The sequence below is a fragment of the Laccaria bicolor genome, genomic scaffold (genome assembly GCF_000143565.1).
Source record: "Laccaria bicolor S238N-H82 LACBIscaffold_5 genomic scaffold, whole genome shotgun sequence".
NCBI lineage: Eukaryota > Fungi > Basidiomycota > Agaricomycetes > Agaricales > Hydnangiaceae > Laccaria > Laccaria bicolor.
In genome coordinates, this window is record NW_001889876.1 from 1,743,417 (window position 1) to 1,758,138 (window position 14,722).

Here is a 14,722-nt window from a genome sequence, read left to right on the forward strand (position 1 = left end):
CTTGACAGGTGAAACAAACAATAGATTTGCCTGTTTCGTTTGCAGAGGTTCCGAAACTCCGAGCACGCTTGGTACTACCATCGCCTTCATTCGGACATGCTGTAGGGGGAACAAACAGTTAAAACTACAAAAGATGGAGTAACATCTGATTGACCATTCGCCCAATGCCCTGGTTCATTACACTTTCATTACAGAGTCAGATGCACGGAAAAGAATGACATCAGGTGTACATACCTTGAAGCATGTATTTGAGGTTGTTGAGCTGCTGGAGCCTGCATTTGCCGACCGCGAACCTGCTCCACCACGATTTACGGAGGGCGAAGGTTCATCGTCCCACTCGTAGAATTTGCACTGGTCCGATTCGCATCTCCAGAATTTCCTCCCTTGGTTTGGCGTGGCTTTGGTCACCGTTCTCTGACCCGCTGGTTCATTACAATCGCACATGCGTGGTTGATTCGCTCCATGATTGTTGGAAGTCGAATCTTGCCTCTGAGTGAACGTCAGAGGAGTTGGACTTCGAAATGAAATATAATTCACTTACGGCGGAGTATGGTCTTTTTGTTGGTATCGATGGTGTTCCTGACGCACTTGTCACTGGTGACTCAGTTACATAAACGAATAAGCCACATCGTTCAGATTCCGTTTTACTGCAGCGCCAGTATAACCTGCCCCGCGACGTCCCAGATTTGACAGAATCTTGCACGGCGGGTATACCGCAATTGCATCTTGTGGTGCCATCGTTGGTAGATTGCTGTGAGGACCAAGACGATGGTTTAACTGTTGATGACGAGACCGGCCGCGTTTGACCTGTCGAAGATGATACTGGAGGTCGTGATCTCGTGGAAGATGTTGCTTGACCAGAAGATGAGACCGGGGCAGCTCGAGATCGAGGCTGAGCCGGAGGGGGCGGAGGGGGATCTTCAAAATAAGGGGGATCATCGAAACCAAAGTCTGAAATTGCATAGTTTACGCATGAGTAAGTGAGATCATGCCAAAGGCTCTCACCTTCAGAATCGGAGTTAGGAGCAGGAGGAGCTGCACCTCGAGAGCTGCCTCCACGACCGCCACCTCTGCCGCGTGCAGGAGCGGCACCTCCTCTTCCTCGGCCTGCCGCGCCGTTGCCACCATGACCCCCATTTCCACCACCACCACCACCACCACCACCGCCTCTTCCTCCTCCTCCACCACCACCGCCTCTTCCACCTCCTCCTGCCCCTCCAGTAACACCTGCACCAATGTATCTCCCAACACTCTATGCGATACCATAAGCTTCCAGGCTGAATGGGAATGAGTTATAAGACCCACCGTAGCTACTTTGTCGAACTCCCTTCGTGCAATGATGAACATATGCTTGTACTGATCAAGACTCGTCTGCAACATGTCGTTTTTGGTCGTTGTCCGTTCGCAAACTTGTACCATCCTGCGTTCGGTCTGGTGCACCAGAAACGTTAATCTGGTGAAGGAAAGTAATCGAGAAAATGACTTGCCTCACGACGGAGCTGGGGTTTACTAACGCTCTTGTCGAAACCGATTTCGTTGTAGCCATCTATGAGACCAATGCCTAGGGTCGAAGGGACTAGGTACTTAATGGCGCCTTCCATTCGCTCAACGACGTATTCCCTGTCAACTATTGTCTGGATATGTTGGGCAATGGTCGCATCCGTCCCTAGGTAAGAAGATGTCAGCACCTGAAGGAGAATAGAACACAGCCAGGAGTTGTCGTACCAATACCATTCTTGTCCATCAAGGTAACCAGGTCCGCCTCCGTCAAGTAGTTGGGCTTTGATGTCTGGCCTTCTCGAAGTTCACAGACTGAAGGATCGAACTCTTCCCCCTCTTGAAAGTTCGGAACTGTATGGCCAATCCATTTGTCGTATGGGTAAACCTCGAGATAATTCCGTTGTAGTACGATCAATCCTAGGGGTAAGGGATAGAAGCTTAAAACAGGCTGCTAGAGGAAAAAGATGGAATCAAATGCCTGTTGCGGTGAACTCTTCTCCTCCACACACGACTTCGACCGTAGTCTGAGATCCTTCGGCATCTTTCGAGCAGCACGCTAGGAACCGGCGGGTGATATACTCGTACACCTTCTTTTCGTCGCCGACAAGGTTACCCGCGTGCGCTGTAGGGTGGATGGGAGGATGGGCTTTATCGTTGTTCTTGCCTTTTCGTGGAACGCCGAAACCACCATTTTGCTGTAACCTGCATTGCTGATTATCATTCCATGGTGAAAACTGTGGAGCTGAGAAACATACGTTCTTGCGAATTCACCCCATGCTGGATCAACGGTCTGCTTTCCAATGAGAGTCATAAAGTCAAATTGGGGATCAAACTGGTCAGTTTCTGTGCGAGGGTAGGAGACGAATCCTTGTTGGTAGAGCTTCTCTGCAACCTACCAAAAACATTCTGTCAGCATCGTCCACAAGTAAGATGAAAGTGATGAACGCACATCCAAGACTTTCTTCGGAGCTAGCTTCAGTAGTCGCGACCCAGCTTTTTGAAGTTCGACCGTAGTCAAGGGTAGAGGCTTCCTACAGAGGGTGAGGTGCTTGTCAGGATTTTGAGCTCCCAAAAAGTTCGTCACTTGACCATTTCTTTGTGTCCTTCTTCGTAACGCGGATGACCCTGGCCCTAGGATTTTGCAGCACTATTTCGTAGATGCGAGCTGCGCCACCTTGATCGAATAGGTGCCCTTCTTTCCACGTGAACTTGGTCTCCTCACCATCTCGTGTTAGGGAGAGATAGATGTACCAGAACGTTTCTGGGCGGAATGCCTTGACTCGGTTGTATCGTTGGACGACGAAACCTAGAGTTGGAAATTGGCATGGTCCTGTTACGCGCGACCAAGAGTAAGCAGCAAAGTTAAGAAGGGCTAAGAGACGCTGCTACCTACCGTAGGAGAGAACGCCCTCTAGTTGCGCAAACTGACGTTGCAGGGCGAGGGTTTGCATGCGGGTGAAAGCAGCACCAACCTTGAGGTCAAGGAGGATTCGAGCTTCCACGGCCTCGGCTTGGGCACGATCCAACTCTATGGGGTGCTGGGCAGCATGGTGGATTTGTCTAGAGGCAATCAGCAAATCAAATCTTGGGAGGAAGAGAGCAGCATACTGGGCTATAATAGCACTGAATCTGGCACGCTTCACAACGATATTCGGCTTCGCCTTTCGACACACACGAGCTATCTCCATCCCAATGTGCTCTCCTTCCCGATCGCAATCCGTCCATATCATTAACGTGTCCGCACGACCGCCCTCTGTTCGTAGATTCCTCTCTATAGATTTCTTGTCTGGTGGTATAAGGGTCTCGACAGGCGCGTCGAATAGCGCAAAGGGATCACATGAGTTCCATTTCCGATGTGCTTCTCCAAAGTCCTGAGACGTCAGATGACCCGAGACACAGGTAACGGTAAAGGTCGAATTAGTTTGTGGGTAATCAAAGTCGTAGTTCTTGACAAAGTTGTTCCCTGTGTTACGCTATGGTGGCATGAAAAAAAACCCGAGAAGATGACAGAACAAGATATTCATTACCGTTGAGTATTGTCCACCAGAAAGAATTCCCGTAATGGACCTTGCAATGGATGGCTTCTCTGCAACGCAAAGTACTCTCATTCGAGTCGAAAGTGGCTAGAAAGTCGTGAAAGTTGAGTTGAGAACGCGGCAGGGAACGCGGCTGGCGGCTGGAGATGACAAAGATTGTCAGCGCATAGAATCCACGTCCACACAAAAGGGAGCACCTCAAGAGTCAACTGCGCCGTTTGACCGTCGTCGCAGATGATGTTGGACTTTGATATTGACGTTGAAAATCATTCCGACTTGACGCGTTTGCCTTTGATCACTGTGAATCGCGTTCACGTGCTTAGTTGCTGTGGTTTGTTGTCCAACACCTTCAGGATTTTTTCTCTAGCCCACTGACGACCATGGACGACGGAAACTCTGTAACGACAAAGCTCCTTACACTGCTGAACATCTCGGCCACAAAAATTGGAAAAAGGAAAAGAGTAGATGATGATTTTGTGCCGGCAGAAAAGTTGAACAAGCGCAAGTCGGTTTCCATTGCCACAGAATCTCCAACGGAAAAGTCATCGGAGCAAGAAGACGTGACGGCTGAGAGGGAAGTTTTAGTCGATGAGGGGGGGATACCCGGGATAGACGAGGAAGTGGCGGCTAATGACGATGGGGACAACGGTGTGTCCCACCGAAGACGATTGATTACCTTAGTGATACTATCTTTTACCCCAGGTGCTACTGATGCGTACGAACGACATTTCGGGACCTCTTCGTCTGTATTATCGGAGTCTTCAAGAGCTTCCGTCGAACAAAATGATTGGAAAACTTCAAGAGACAAACTTGGCAAGCTTGGGCCTGCAGTAATCTCATTACCTCCAACAGCAGACGCACCAGTTGTAACCACAGGAAACGACGTGAGTATATAGCCAAAAATGTGGATGCATGCTTATGTTGTTTAGATCCTGGAAAGACTGAAAACACCCTTCCTCGCAAAACAGGCGAAGCAGCCTAGGAGTGAGTCTGGTTTCCCTAAAGTTCGACATGTGTAACGAATAATCGAAGATCAGACCGAGCTTCAAAATGATCTCCTTACCACCCTTTCATCGCGGAGAGATCTTTATCTTACTTCAACACCGCTAGAATCGAGAAGGTGTACGAGGGAGGCAATAGCACTCCATGCTTTGAATCATGTCACCAAGTACATTTCCCCTTTTTGACTTTTATTGCATCCTTAACCATATCTAGGAAGCGTCGTCGCGTCCTGAAAAACAACGAGCGCCTTTCACACGCAGCAAAAACAAATCCAGAAGCTCCCCCTCCAGAAGACGTGCAAGACCAAGGTTTTACTCGCCCTTCCGTCCTCTTCCTCCTCCCCTTCCGGTCATCTGTGCTCAATTGGTTCCACGCACTCACCTCACACACACCCTCTCCCGCATACCAAATTGAGAACCAATCCAGATTCCTGTCCGAGTACGGCCTCCCCGCAGGGGCTGTTGACAAGCTAGCGACCGCTGAACCTGGGACATACCCTTCTGACCACGTCGAGACGTTCAAAGGAAACATCGACGACAATTTCAGGGTTGGAATCAAGATGACAAGGAAGAGCGTAAAGATGTTTTGCGAGTTCTATGGCTGTGATATCATTATGGCGAGTCCATTGGGCCTGCGTAGGTCAATTGAAAAGGAGAAGTGAGTTATGCTACTTTGTGCATGACGGGAGTACTTACGTGTCGCGTCTAGGAATGCTGATTATCTGAGTTCTATCGAAATCCTGATAGTCGATCAACTTGATGCGCTGACGATGCAAAATTGGGAGCACGTCAAGGTCCGTTCTGCTTTTCATCCCCTTGATTACATTTAACAAGTCCCTAGTTTGTATTGTCACACATGAACAAGCTACCCAAGGAATCCCGCGATACCGATTTCTCGAGGATAAAGCCATGGTATCTTGACGGAAAGTGAGTGTCTTCAATCTATTGATCAGGCTTCTTCTCACATACCATGACAGCGCGGCATACCTGCGGCAATCGATACTTCTATCCGCATTCGAAACTCCAGAAACGCGATCATTGTATAACGCGAACCTCAAGAACGTTGCGGGGAAGATCAGGACCGAGAAACGCTGGAGCCCAATCGAGGTTCCAGATGGTATAGACCAGGTTAGCCATGTTCTGTCATATCTTATCATTAACACTCATCAAGCCGTCCGGTAGACCTTCGTTCATTTTGATTGCGTAAACCCTATTGACGAAGCGGACAAACGCTTCAACCACTTCACAACACAGGTACGTGACTCTTCCTCCTGCATTGGGGAACATATCTGAAGCACAACGACAGCTCCTACCCTTTGTCCTCAAATCAGCTGTTCAGAGTTCCAACGCCGTAATCTTCGTTCCCTCCTCTTTCGACTTCATCCGAGTGCACAACTATTTCCGGAAACATGCTGGTGTTCCCTTCACCGTCTTATCCGAGTACGTTCACCCCCTTCCCATGTCAAATCACCAACTCACATCTTACAGGTACTCGACAAATCAAGACATCTCAAGAGCCCGTCAAGCCTTTTTCAAAGGCTCAAAATCATTCCTCCTCGTCAGCGAGCGTTTCCACTTTTACAAACGGTCTGTCCCACCCCCTTTCCGTACTACATCACCACTAACTTTTGACTTGGCGATAGCTATAAAATCCGAGGAATCCGTAATGTCATATTCTATGGACCCCCAGACCACCCGCAGTACTTCACGGAGTATTTATCGTATCCCTTCCTTGACGAGGGGGTGGAGGCGTCGGATGTGACTTGCCGGATGTTGTACTGCAAGTACGATTGGTTCAGGTTAGAGAGGATAGCGGGTACAGAGGCTGCGGTGGAACTTCTCAAAGCTAGCTGAGAGCTGTACCGGTTCTCGTTACCGTTTGATGTTTATATCACAGTACTATGCCCTGCCAGCACCTCGGCGCGCTTTATCAGTCGCCTCGGACGATGGAATTGCTGGGTTGTAGCCGTTTCGCCCCTGAATGGTCAGATAAACGGAGCATCAGTTGTGACCACGAGAGCTGACTGTAGGAAAGTCCCAGCATGACCCTCATAAGGCCCAGAGTAAGATGGACAAAAAGCCTGAAACCGAGTCGCGTTGTTTGGTCTGCAAGGTGTCAGCCAATCATCGCGCATTGCGGCTCTCTGACTCTCCACTGCCTGCGACGTGCGTTCACTGTGCGGTACCCGATTTATTTTCAATGGACGAGGATTTTGACCTCGAGTCTCTTATCCACGTGGAACAAACGTCTGCTTTGGGCCTTCTCTGCAAAATCAAATTCTGAGCCAGTAATCATCTTTAGTTTCTATGATTCCGGCTTCCAAGATGGCTTTGAGCATGGTCGTATCCACGGCTTGATTGAAGGCCGGGCCCTGGGCAGAGAGAAAGGATTCGAAATGTGGGAAGAGCTCGGGTATTACGAAGGTTTTGCGTTGACTTGGAGAGCCATACATGAAAAACAATCAAAACAAGACCAGTTCGTCTTCTCATTTTTTTCAAACCTTAGCCTGACATAAGTTTAGCCGTTCAATACCACACATTCATAATCTCCTCGAGCTCATCTCCCAATTCCCGACCATCAACCCATCTGCTGCTGATGCGGCATCCGATGTGGACATCTCAAAACTCCTGCGCCAAATTCGATCCAAATACAAGATTCTATGTTCAAATCTCGGTGTTCGGCCGAGATTGACGGCGTCAGGACAGACACCATCTCAGGATCATGAAGAGGGGGACATGGAGCCCGACGACATCCCAGAACAGAAGAGTCAGTTGCCTGTGTGGAAGATAGAGAAAGGGAACCCCCCAAAGCCAGTGACTGGACAAGATTTCACCTTTTGATACTCGACGTGCATCTCTATCCCGGGATTGTTTCTCTGCAATCGCAAATCAATTCCTCGGTTGAGTGACCACGTATTCTCACTCAACGCTATTTCTGACGTCTGTATAGTGACACTTTTTCAGAAGATCAGACCTTTACGGGTTTCACCCATGATTTCATACGCCAGATACGACGTATCTACGTATGTATTTATGTGGGTTGACCGGACTGTCAATTCATAAAACCATTTAACGTAACCATCCGAAACCTGGAAGGGCAATAGTCGCTGGCTGCTGTGTCTCCCAAAGAACATCGGTCGAACATTTCGCGGCTGACTCGACCAGCTCACAGTGACCATGCTCCCAGGGCCATACCGATGAATCCGAACAGGACAAGTGCGAGCCATGGATACGAGACGGTGGTAGGGCAAAGGATACTTAGATTGAGTTACACCAAAGTCGCGACATTTAGAATCGCAACTACAACCATATCCACAGTTCAACGGCTCGTTTTCTCCTCAAGTCGGCTGTTGTAAGTTCCACACCATAGTCCTCGCCCCTCTGAGGGTAATAATGCAACTGGACGGTTCGCAATCATGGGTCGATGGCGTAGTTGGTTATCGCATCTGTCTAACATCATTTCAGCCCAGACACATGTCCTGTACACAGAAGGTCCTCAGTTTGGGTCGACAAACGAAGATATCTCAAAAGCCCGCCAAGCCTTTTTCAAAGTCTCAAAATCATTTCTCCTCGTCAGCGAGCGTTTCCAGTTTTACAAACGGTCTGTCTCATCCCACCCCCATTCCTTATTATCACCACTAACTTTGACTTTGCGATAGCTACAAAATCCGAGGAATCCGCAATGTCATATTCTATGGACCCCCCGACCACCCGCAGTACTTCACAGAGTATCTATCGTATCCCTTTTTTGATGAGGGGGTGGAGGCGTCGGATGTGACTTGCCGGGTGTTGTACTGCAAGTACGATTGGTTCAGGTTGGAGAGGATAGCGGGTACAGAGGGTGCGGACTGCGGAGGAACTTCTAAAAGCTAGCTGAGAGCTGTATTGGTTCTCGTTAACGTTCGTTTGATGTGAATATCACATTACTATGCCCTGCCAGCAACTTGGTGCACCCATGGGTGGATTTTTAATCAAGGAGGGAATTGGTACATGTCAGAGGTGTAGTTGCGTTCACGGGATGCGCCGATGGGAGCCCCCTGGAGAACAGAATAAAGTTATTGATCTGTGGATGTGGCCGCGAGGCATCAGTAATTCAACTCAAACTCAGAAAGATGGGATGTGCTCACCAAACGAAATAGCTATGAGGATGTTCAATAAAGATATTCCATTTCCTAAACACGAGCGAGCTATCCTCTGCTGCCACCCTCTCGCCTTTGCCATTTGGCACAAAGACTGGTTCTGGCAGAGGCTGTATGTTGGCCAACCACTCGGGCGGGCATTCAAGTACTTTTGGACGGGCGGCTAGAGCAGCGAAGTCCTCCACGATGGGAGGGGAATCCCGTGGAAGTCCCAGATTTATGAGCCGATTGAAAGACTGACACAGAATCTCAGTGAGGCCGCCGAGTAGTGCGTATCTCAAAGGATCGGTATCTGATGGATCGGGTATTGCATGGACCTGCCAATCGTGACGGTGCCAAAACCATTCAATCTCATTGCGAAAGGATATTGTGTCGTCTATTATGTAGAATTCGTAGAGTCGATATAAGGAAGCGAGCGCAGTGTCAGGGAAGTTATTGTTTCGCAGCGAAGGATGATAGCGACGTGGGTGGCGCCTGCGAACGGAAGAAGGTTCAGCGAGCAGTTCATCCACAGAGGGTGGCAGGTTCGGCTGGCGATTAGTGAGATGCAGCCACCAAAGCCCGATGGCGCGTAGGTAAGCCTCGAACATCGTACGAAGAAGAAAAGACGTGCGTCAATAATGTTTGGTTTTGTTACAGCCTTATGCTTCCAGGTGGCCAGCGTTTGTTGGTCCGAGTTGCATGGCTTCGTGTACCCCTACATCCCCCATCACTTCCACTATCTGTGTGGTCTGCATTTCTGATACACACAATGCAACCCCTATAGTACCTGCAGGAGACGTCTTGATTCATGCTGGCGATTTAACCCAGAGTGGCACAGCAGACGAGGCGCGCTCCGCTGTCAGTTGGATCGCCTCCTTGCCCCATCCGGTCAAGATAGTCGTTGCGGGTAACCATGATAAAGCTCTTGACAAAGCCTTCTGCAGTAGAGAGCTACTGGACCATTGCGAAATCGACTGGGCAGCATCAGGGATAACCTATCTCGAACATTCGGGTACTCAAATAACTATACGTGGAAGAACTTTGACGGTTTTCGGGTCACCATTCACTCCGGAATACGGAAACTGGGCCTTTCAATATCCACAGCCAAAATTACTCCCTGCTCGTGCTCGTAATGTTTGGGCATCTATTTCTCACCACGTCGACATCCTTGTTACCCATGGGCCGCCACATGGCCATATGGACATTGTAGGATCCCAGCATGTAGGATGCGTAGCATTATTCGAGAGGTTGCAGGACATCAGGCCAGTGTTGCATGTCTTTGGACATGTGCACGCTGGTAGAGGGGTTCGGACTCTTAGGTGGGATCCTGTACAAAAGGTGTCTGGTTGGTCGATAAAGAACCTTCGCTCTGGAATGCTGTCCGCTATACCGCTTCTTTCTCGGCGCGATTCAACACTGGAATATCGCGACACCACGTTGCTTGTTAATGCATCCATTCAAGCTGGAAATAGAGACGCGGGGCTGAACGATCCTGAGGTGGTGCACATATAGCCTTATTATGCCTTTTGGAGGTACATAAATAAACTATGCCAAATGACTATCCACGCCATCCACTTTTGCCCACTTTCAGATTCCTCACGCGCCTGCTCACTTTTGCTACTCTCTTCTTTCTAGAACATGCCCGACGCGGTGATGCTTCCATCTCTTATTCGTCCTTGTTGGGTTTCGTTGGGTTACGACTGCCCCACGACAACATTTACCACTCTGAAAATTTGATTGACCGATCCCCACCAACCACGGAACCTCAGTAGCCCATCTCGGCTCCTGCGAGAGAATCACCCTCGCCGCTGTCCGCCTACGTTTGGGGCTGCCCCAAACCAGACCAACTTCACGAACTCTGACGAAGAAATTCGTTTTTTCCGGCCAAACACGATCATACTAACGACGACTACTCCCTCCTCGCCATGCACCACACCGCACCCATACTCAAAAATTCACAGGCACCACTCTCGCCTCCCCCCCACTTGCCCCCCACAGCAATCTACGTCGACCCTGGCCTTGCATCAACGCTTCGCGACATCACACACGCTGCATCATCTTCATACTCGTGTCTCTCGCTCATTTTATCTGCGCACTGCCTCCCATGCTGTCCCACGCAGACTTTCTCGACGCCACAGATCCTGCGTCATCTCCATACCAGTCCACTTGTACCTCTCCCCCATTTTCTGCCAATCTGATGGCGCAAACTCTGCAATCCCCCCCTAATCACTGGGCCCCCATCATGAACAACACATCGACAGAGGCCCGCGTGATTTTTTATCGCATCGCGCGCTTCCGTAAGCTGCCTATCCACCTTGTAATTGTCTTCGACGGAGAGGGCCGCCCGTCGATCAAGCGAGGCATTAAGGTTTGCACAAAGGCTCACGCTCTGGCCAGGTCATTCCAGGATATGATTATGAGCTGTGGTTATGACTTCCATATCGTGAGTACGGTGCCTATCTACCTCTCTACCATATTGAACACACCTCCAGGCCCCGGCTGAGGCAGAAGCAGAGTTGGCGGCACTCAACTCTCGTGGAATCATTGATGCGGTCCTAACCGGTGATGCGGATGCTCTGCATGCCTTCATGACCGATATTTAGTCCTAATGTCAAAGAAGATGGGGACGATGTGAAGATATACACTGCCGACGCCATCCGGTCGGCCCTATCCCTCACAGCCGGTATTTTGTTGCTTGCAACTCTTTGTGGAGGTAACTATGATTGCGTGGTAAATTCTTTTCATATCTTTTCCCATCTGTTACTGATGTCATCTAGGTTGGACTGCGAGGTTTCGGTATGGGAACAGCACTGTCCCTTTCCCGCGCTGGTATGGGAGACGATGTGCTTCACGCTGCACGCACCTGCACACCACTCGAGCTAGAAAACTTTCTCGAGAAATGGCGCCACCGATTGCACATGACTCTTCAGTACAATGACGCTGGCCACCTTTCCCGACGCTACAGCATTCTGTCCAGCAGTACCCCTGACACCTTCAAACTCTTATGCTTTATGCTGAACATGTCACGTCGTGGACCGCTGGTCAGAATCCGCCTAAACGGTTGGGTGGGTGCCACGTGAGTTGGATCTCGGGAAACTTGCTGCCCTGTGTAGGGGGTTGTTCACCTGGGGTACTTTGGAAGGAGTCATGTCCTGTTTCAGGAACATGTTTGGCCTGGGACGGCTCTATATGGGCTGGTCGAGGTAAGTATGTTGAAGTCTCTTCGCATCTATCTCTACTGATTTTTTGTGTTAGAACTCTAACATTGGCATCGCCACTGCACCCGCTGCACACCTCTCAGGTACCATTGCGGAGGCAGAAAGGTGGGAAGAAAAAGCTAGCTGGATATTTGTCGAAGTGCAAACAGGTAACCTCTCTGTGTAAACACGCTCCAGCCTTCGGGGTCTTCGAACCTGCAAGACATCTGTCCCGAAGAAAGGGGAGGTCTTGCCTGGGAAGGTGTTGGTCTGGATTCCGCGTTGTCTTCTCGAACAAGCCCTGCCGCTTCTTGTTGCGACTTACGAGAAATCATAGAAGAATTAATCCAAGTTCGAGCCGTCCACAACTTCAAGATATCGAAAGGTTTGTTTTTCCATCTACGTTATCGCCTCCCTTACCCTCATATGTATCATGCCAGGTCTGCTCGAAGCTGGCTGCAATGCCGATGACAGCCACGGCGGTCGTTGCTATTCAGGAAGTTCTACGAAAAATGCAATCTATATCGGTTGAAATGAAGTACATGTCAATGGCTCTATATTTGTAGATAGAGTTCAGCTCTATGGACATGGTTGGACTTGTTAACCAATCCCCTTTTTTGGCTCCGGTTGTCTTGAAACAGGGAAGAGCTAGCTACCTTGAACTGACAGCACATACCAAGAGGTGTCAGATCCGGCGATGTTGGACGTCAGATTTGTCACGGGACCTCCGAGCACAAGGAATGCACTCAGCTGGACCAGGCATTCTCCACCTCATGATTGACAGTGGGTACTCTGAGCCCAGGGAATCCGCTTGATTTTGTGAGAGGTCTCATTCTCTTGCCGTGGCCCATTTTTTTGAGCACCTGAACAATTGATTTCGCTATGACTCTACAGATCTAATGACATACAACATGATGGTGCTATCCTGCAATAACTTGGCAATAACATCTGTCTTTGCTAACTCCTGCTTGACAGCATCAAACTTGAAGAAGGATATCGCCGATTCGCCAACGATGAATGGCATAGAGCGTTCCCTCTCCACATTAATACGATACGAGCCCTACTTTTGTTGCTTCTAACTCTGTGTTTGAAAACCATGCTCGGCCACCAGGAACTGCAGGATCGTGCGTGCCACCTTTTTCATCTCCAGTGTATCCCACTTATATCTTACCCTCACGTGACAGAAGCCCATTTCTGTCGCTAAATTTGAACATCCAAAGGTCATGGATGAAGCTACCTACAAATACAGGATGAGCGGACTGATGTCGGATTTACGCATGGGCGACAGCCAAACTTGTGGTGAAGGAATGTCAGAATGTCCTGACCATTTTGGGCGAATAGAGTTGGCGAGGTGTGTCTTCGTTATCTGCCACATCCCAGCCTTCCCTCATACCTCACACGCAGCAGGCTTCATCATCGAAATTTATTTGTGAACTATGTATGGGATGTTGGGACATCGTGAGTCGCATCTCCCGCCTTCGTTTCGCACCCCACCATCCCAAATGTCTGGGGGCTCTCATGGGGAACCCCAAACCCGTACCACGTTTGTCCCGAGGGCGTTCTTCCACCCGCTGCGGGGGGGTCATATAGCACGCGTTTTCGGTCGCTTGATCGCCGCGTTGACCCCGTTGCATCCGCTCGGTGGTTGCGTGGTGAAATGGGGGCAGAACGGGGAGTGGGAAAAAAAAGTACGCCATGCAAGGCCATGTTATCGTGAACCTGGAAAGCGCATCCACTCTCAGCTGTAACGCAGTATGAGCAGTGCGTTTATCTACACCTTTTTTGAATAATAAAGATGCAATGCATGCTGCGCAGGTGAACCGTATCTGGAAAGACAACTTCAATCCCCCTCTGAATGGCATGCATTTTGGCACCCTACCCCTTCAAAAATTCAGGCCGCTGCCACTGGGTCGTTTTCTCACGCTTTCATTCTGATAGGCCACAAGAGCCGTAGCTGAAATAGGCTAGTACCCTGACATTCAATCTACAATCTGTTTGCTATGACATGATCTCGCGGTTCACATCCTCAATCTACTCCTTCCTCTCTCTACCATTACCCCGTTACGCCTTCTGATCCATACACCTTCATGAATTCCTCCTTCAACGATGGGATTATATCAGAACCTGCAAACCCAAACTCCTCTAACCACCCTTCTATCTGTGAGCACTCAATGGCTCCATTATTTTTCTCTGTTAGGCGACGGAGGTATGCGACGGCATCCGACATATCATACGTCCTGTATTTGGTAGGGTCAGTATTCGCTGCATGGATGCGATCCAGCTTGCTGCACAGAGAATAACGCCACGGTGCGGCAAGGATAATCAATCCTCCACTGGAGAATATAACCTCGTTGGCATCGGCTGCTTCCTGCACAAGACGTAAGCGTACGTCGTGCTGGAGGAAAACGGACGTCTGATTGTTGAGCCATCGTTCGGGGGCGCCCAACTTGATGCTCGCCTCAGCAGTTGCTTTTCTGAGCAGTTCAATTTCCTCATAAGTGAGAGTGCGAGAGAAGAAGTCCACATCGTGGGTAGTTGACCGTGATCGAAGATAAAGGGTGTTTATAGCCCCCCCCACAGTGACAAGCGTAAAAGTCGTTCGTTTCTTCGATAAATAGGTGCCAACTAGCGTCAACGAAGCTGTTAGCTGATCAGCAGTGAGTGTCTCGAGTGGCTCGACAAAGCTTTCGCTTGAGCATATTTGGCCCATTATTTCGCTATTTCGATCGCGTTAATCATAGTAAAATTTATTCAAGGGACAACCATACGAGAGCGATGTAAATTGTTTGGATTTTGTGAAGTTTTTGTGAGGTGTTCAAGTTGACTGGTGGTTCACAATGCGGCACAGACAATGGCTAATGACGAAG

At 49.4% G+C, this 14,722-nt stretch overlaps 9 protein-coding genes across 9 annotated transcripts; 6 read left to right on the forward strand and 3 right to left on the reverse strand.

Annotated features, from left to right (window-relative positions):
- Positions 1–966: 966 nt before the first annotated feature.
- Positions 967–3,608, reverse strand: LACBIDRAFT_232184 (uncharacterized protein; the record flags this gene model as incomplete). Its single annotated transcript, XM_001877883.1, has 10 exons — positions 967–1,487; positions 1,529–1,666; positions 1,726–1,937; positions 1,993–2,195; positions 2,252–2,392; positions 2,450–2,531; positions 2,590–2,830; positions 2,894–3,060; positions 3,109–3,473; positions 3,528–3,608. 10 exons carry the CDS (start codon positions 3,606–3,608, stop codon positions 967–969), a joined length of 2,151 nt encoding a protein of 716 aa, XP_001877918.1.
- A 965-nt stretch (positions 3,609–4,573) lies between these two features.
- On the forward strand, positions 4,574–6,391 carry LACBIDRAFT_246783 (uncharacterized protein; the record flags this gene model as incomplete). Its single annotated transcript, XM_001877532.1, has 9 exons — positions 4,574–4,704; positions 4,752–5,195; positions 5,247–5,331; positions 5,379–5,464; positions 5,515–5,674; positions 5,720–5,791; positions 5,844–5,977; positions 6,026–6,124; positions 6,181–6,391. Coding segments are annotated over 9 exons (1,422 nt in total), but the record flags the coding sequence as incomplete, so codon positions are not given.
- Positions 6,392–6,579: 188 nt separating this feature from the next.
- On the forward strand, positions 6,580–7,378 carry LACBIDRAFT_314126 (uncharacterized protein; the record flags this gene model as incomplete). Its single annotated transcript, XM_001877533.1, has 2 exons — positions 6,580–7,013; positions 7,060–7,378. 2 exons carry the CDS (start codon positions 6,580–6,582, stop codon positions 7,376–7,378), a joined length of 753 nt encoding a protein of 250 aa, XP_001877568.1.
- Positions 7,379–7,953: 575 nt separating this feature from the next.
- LACBIDRAFT_314127 (uncharacterized protein) lies at positions 7,954–8,410 on the forward strand (the record flags this gene model as incomplete). The annotated part of the gene is made up of 2 exons (XM_001877534.1): positions 7,954–8,138; positions 8,197–8,410. The coding sequence occupies 2 exons, from the start codon at positions 7,954–7,956 to the stop codon at positions 8,408–8,410; spliced, it is 399 nt and encodes a 132-aa protein (XP_001877569.1).
- A 94-nt stretch (positions 8,411–8,504) lies between these two features.
- Positions 8,505–9,266, reverse strand: LACBIDRAFT_314128 (uncharacterized protein; the record flags this gene model as incomplete). Its single annotated transcript, XM_001877884.1, has 2 exons — positions 8,505–8,574; positions 8,665–9,266. The coding sequence occupies 2 exons, from the start codon at positions 9,264–9,266 to the stop codon at positions 8,505–8,507; spliced, it is 672 nt and encodes a 223-aa protein (XP_001877919.1).
- Positions 9,267–9,357: 91 nt separating this feature from the next.
- On the forward strand, positions 9,358–10,170 carry LACBIDRAFT_314129 (uncharacterized protein; the record flags this gene model as incomplete). The annotated part of the gene is made up of 1 exon (XM_001877535.1): positions 9,358–10,170. One exon carries the CDS (start codon positions 9,358–9,360, stop codon positions 10,168–10,170), a length of 813 nt encoding a protein of 270 aa, XP_001877570.1.
- A 730-nt stretch (positions 10,171–10,900) lies between these two features.
- Positions 10,901–12,192, forward strand: LACBIDRAFT_324382 (uncharacterized protein; the record flags this gene model as incomplete). Its single annotated transcript, XM_001877536.1, has 7 exons — positions 10,901–11,101; positions 11,151–11,173; positions 11,262–11,388; positions 11,436–11,723; positions 11,772–11,861; positions 11,914–11,981; positions 12,054–12,192. 7 exons carry the CDS (start codon positions 10,901–10,903, stop codon positions 12,190–12,192), a joined length of 936 nt encoding a protein of 311 aa, XP_001877571.1.
- An 886-nt stretch (positions 12,193–13,078) lies between these two features.
- On the forward strand, positions 13,079–13,317 carry LACBIDRAFT_314132 (uncharacterized protein; the record flags this gene model as incomplete). The annotated part of the gene is made up of 2 exons (XM_001877537.1): positions 13,079–13,206; positions 13,263–13,317. 2 exons carry the CDS (start codon positions 13,079–13,081, stop codon positions 13,315–13,317), a joined length of 183 nt encoding a protein of 60 aa, XP_001877572.1.
- A 591-nt stretch (positions 13,318–13,908) lies between these two features.
- On the reverse strand, positions 13,909–14,565 carry LACBIDRAFT_314133 (uncharacterized protein; the record flags this gene model as incomplete). The annotated part of the gene is made up of 1 exon (XM_001877885.1): positions 13,909–14,565. The coding sequence occupies one exon, from the start codon at positions 14,563–14,565 to the stop codon at positions 13,909–13,911; it is 657 nt and encodes a 218-aa protein (XP_001877920.1).
- Positions 14,566–14,722: the final 157 nt, after the last annotated feature.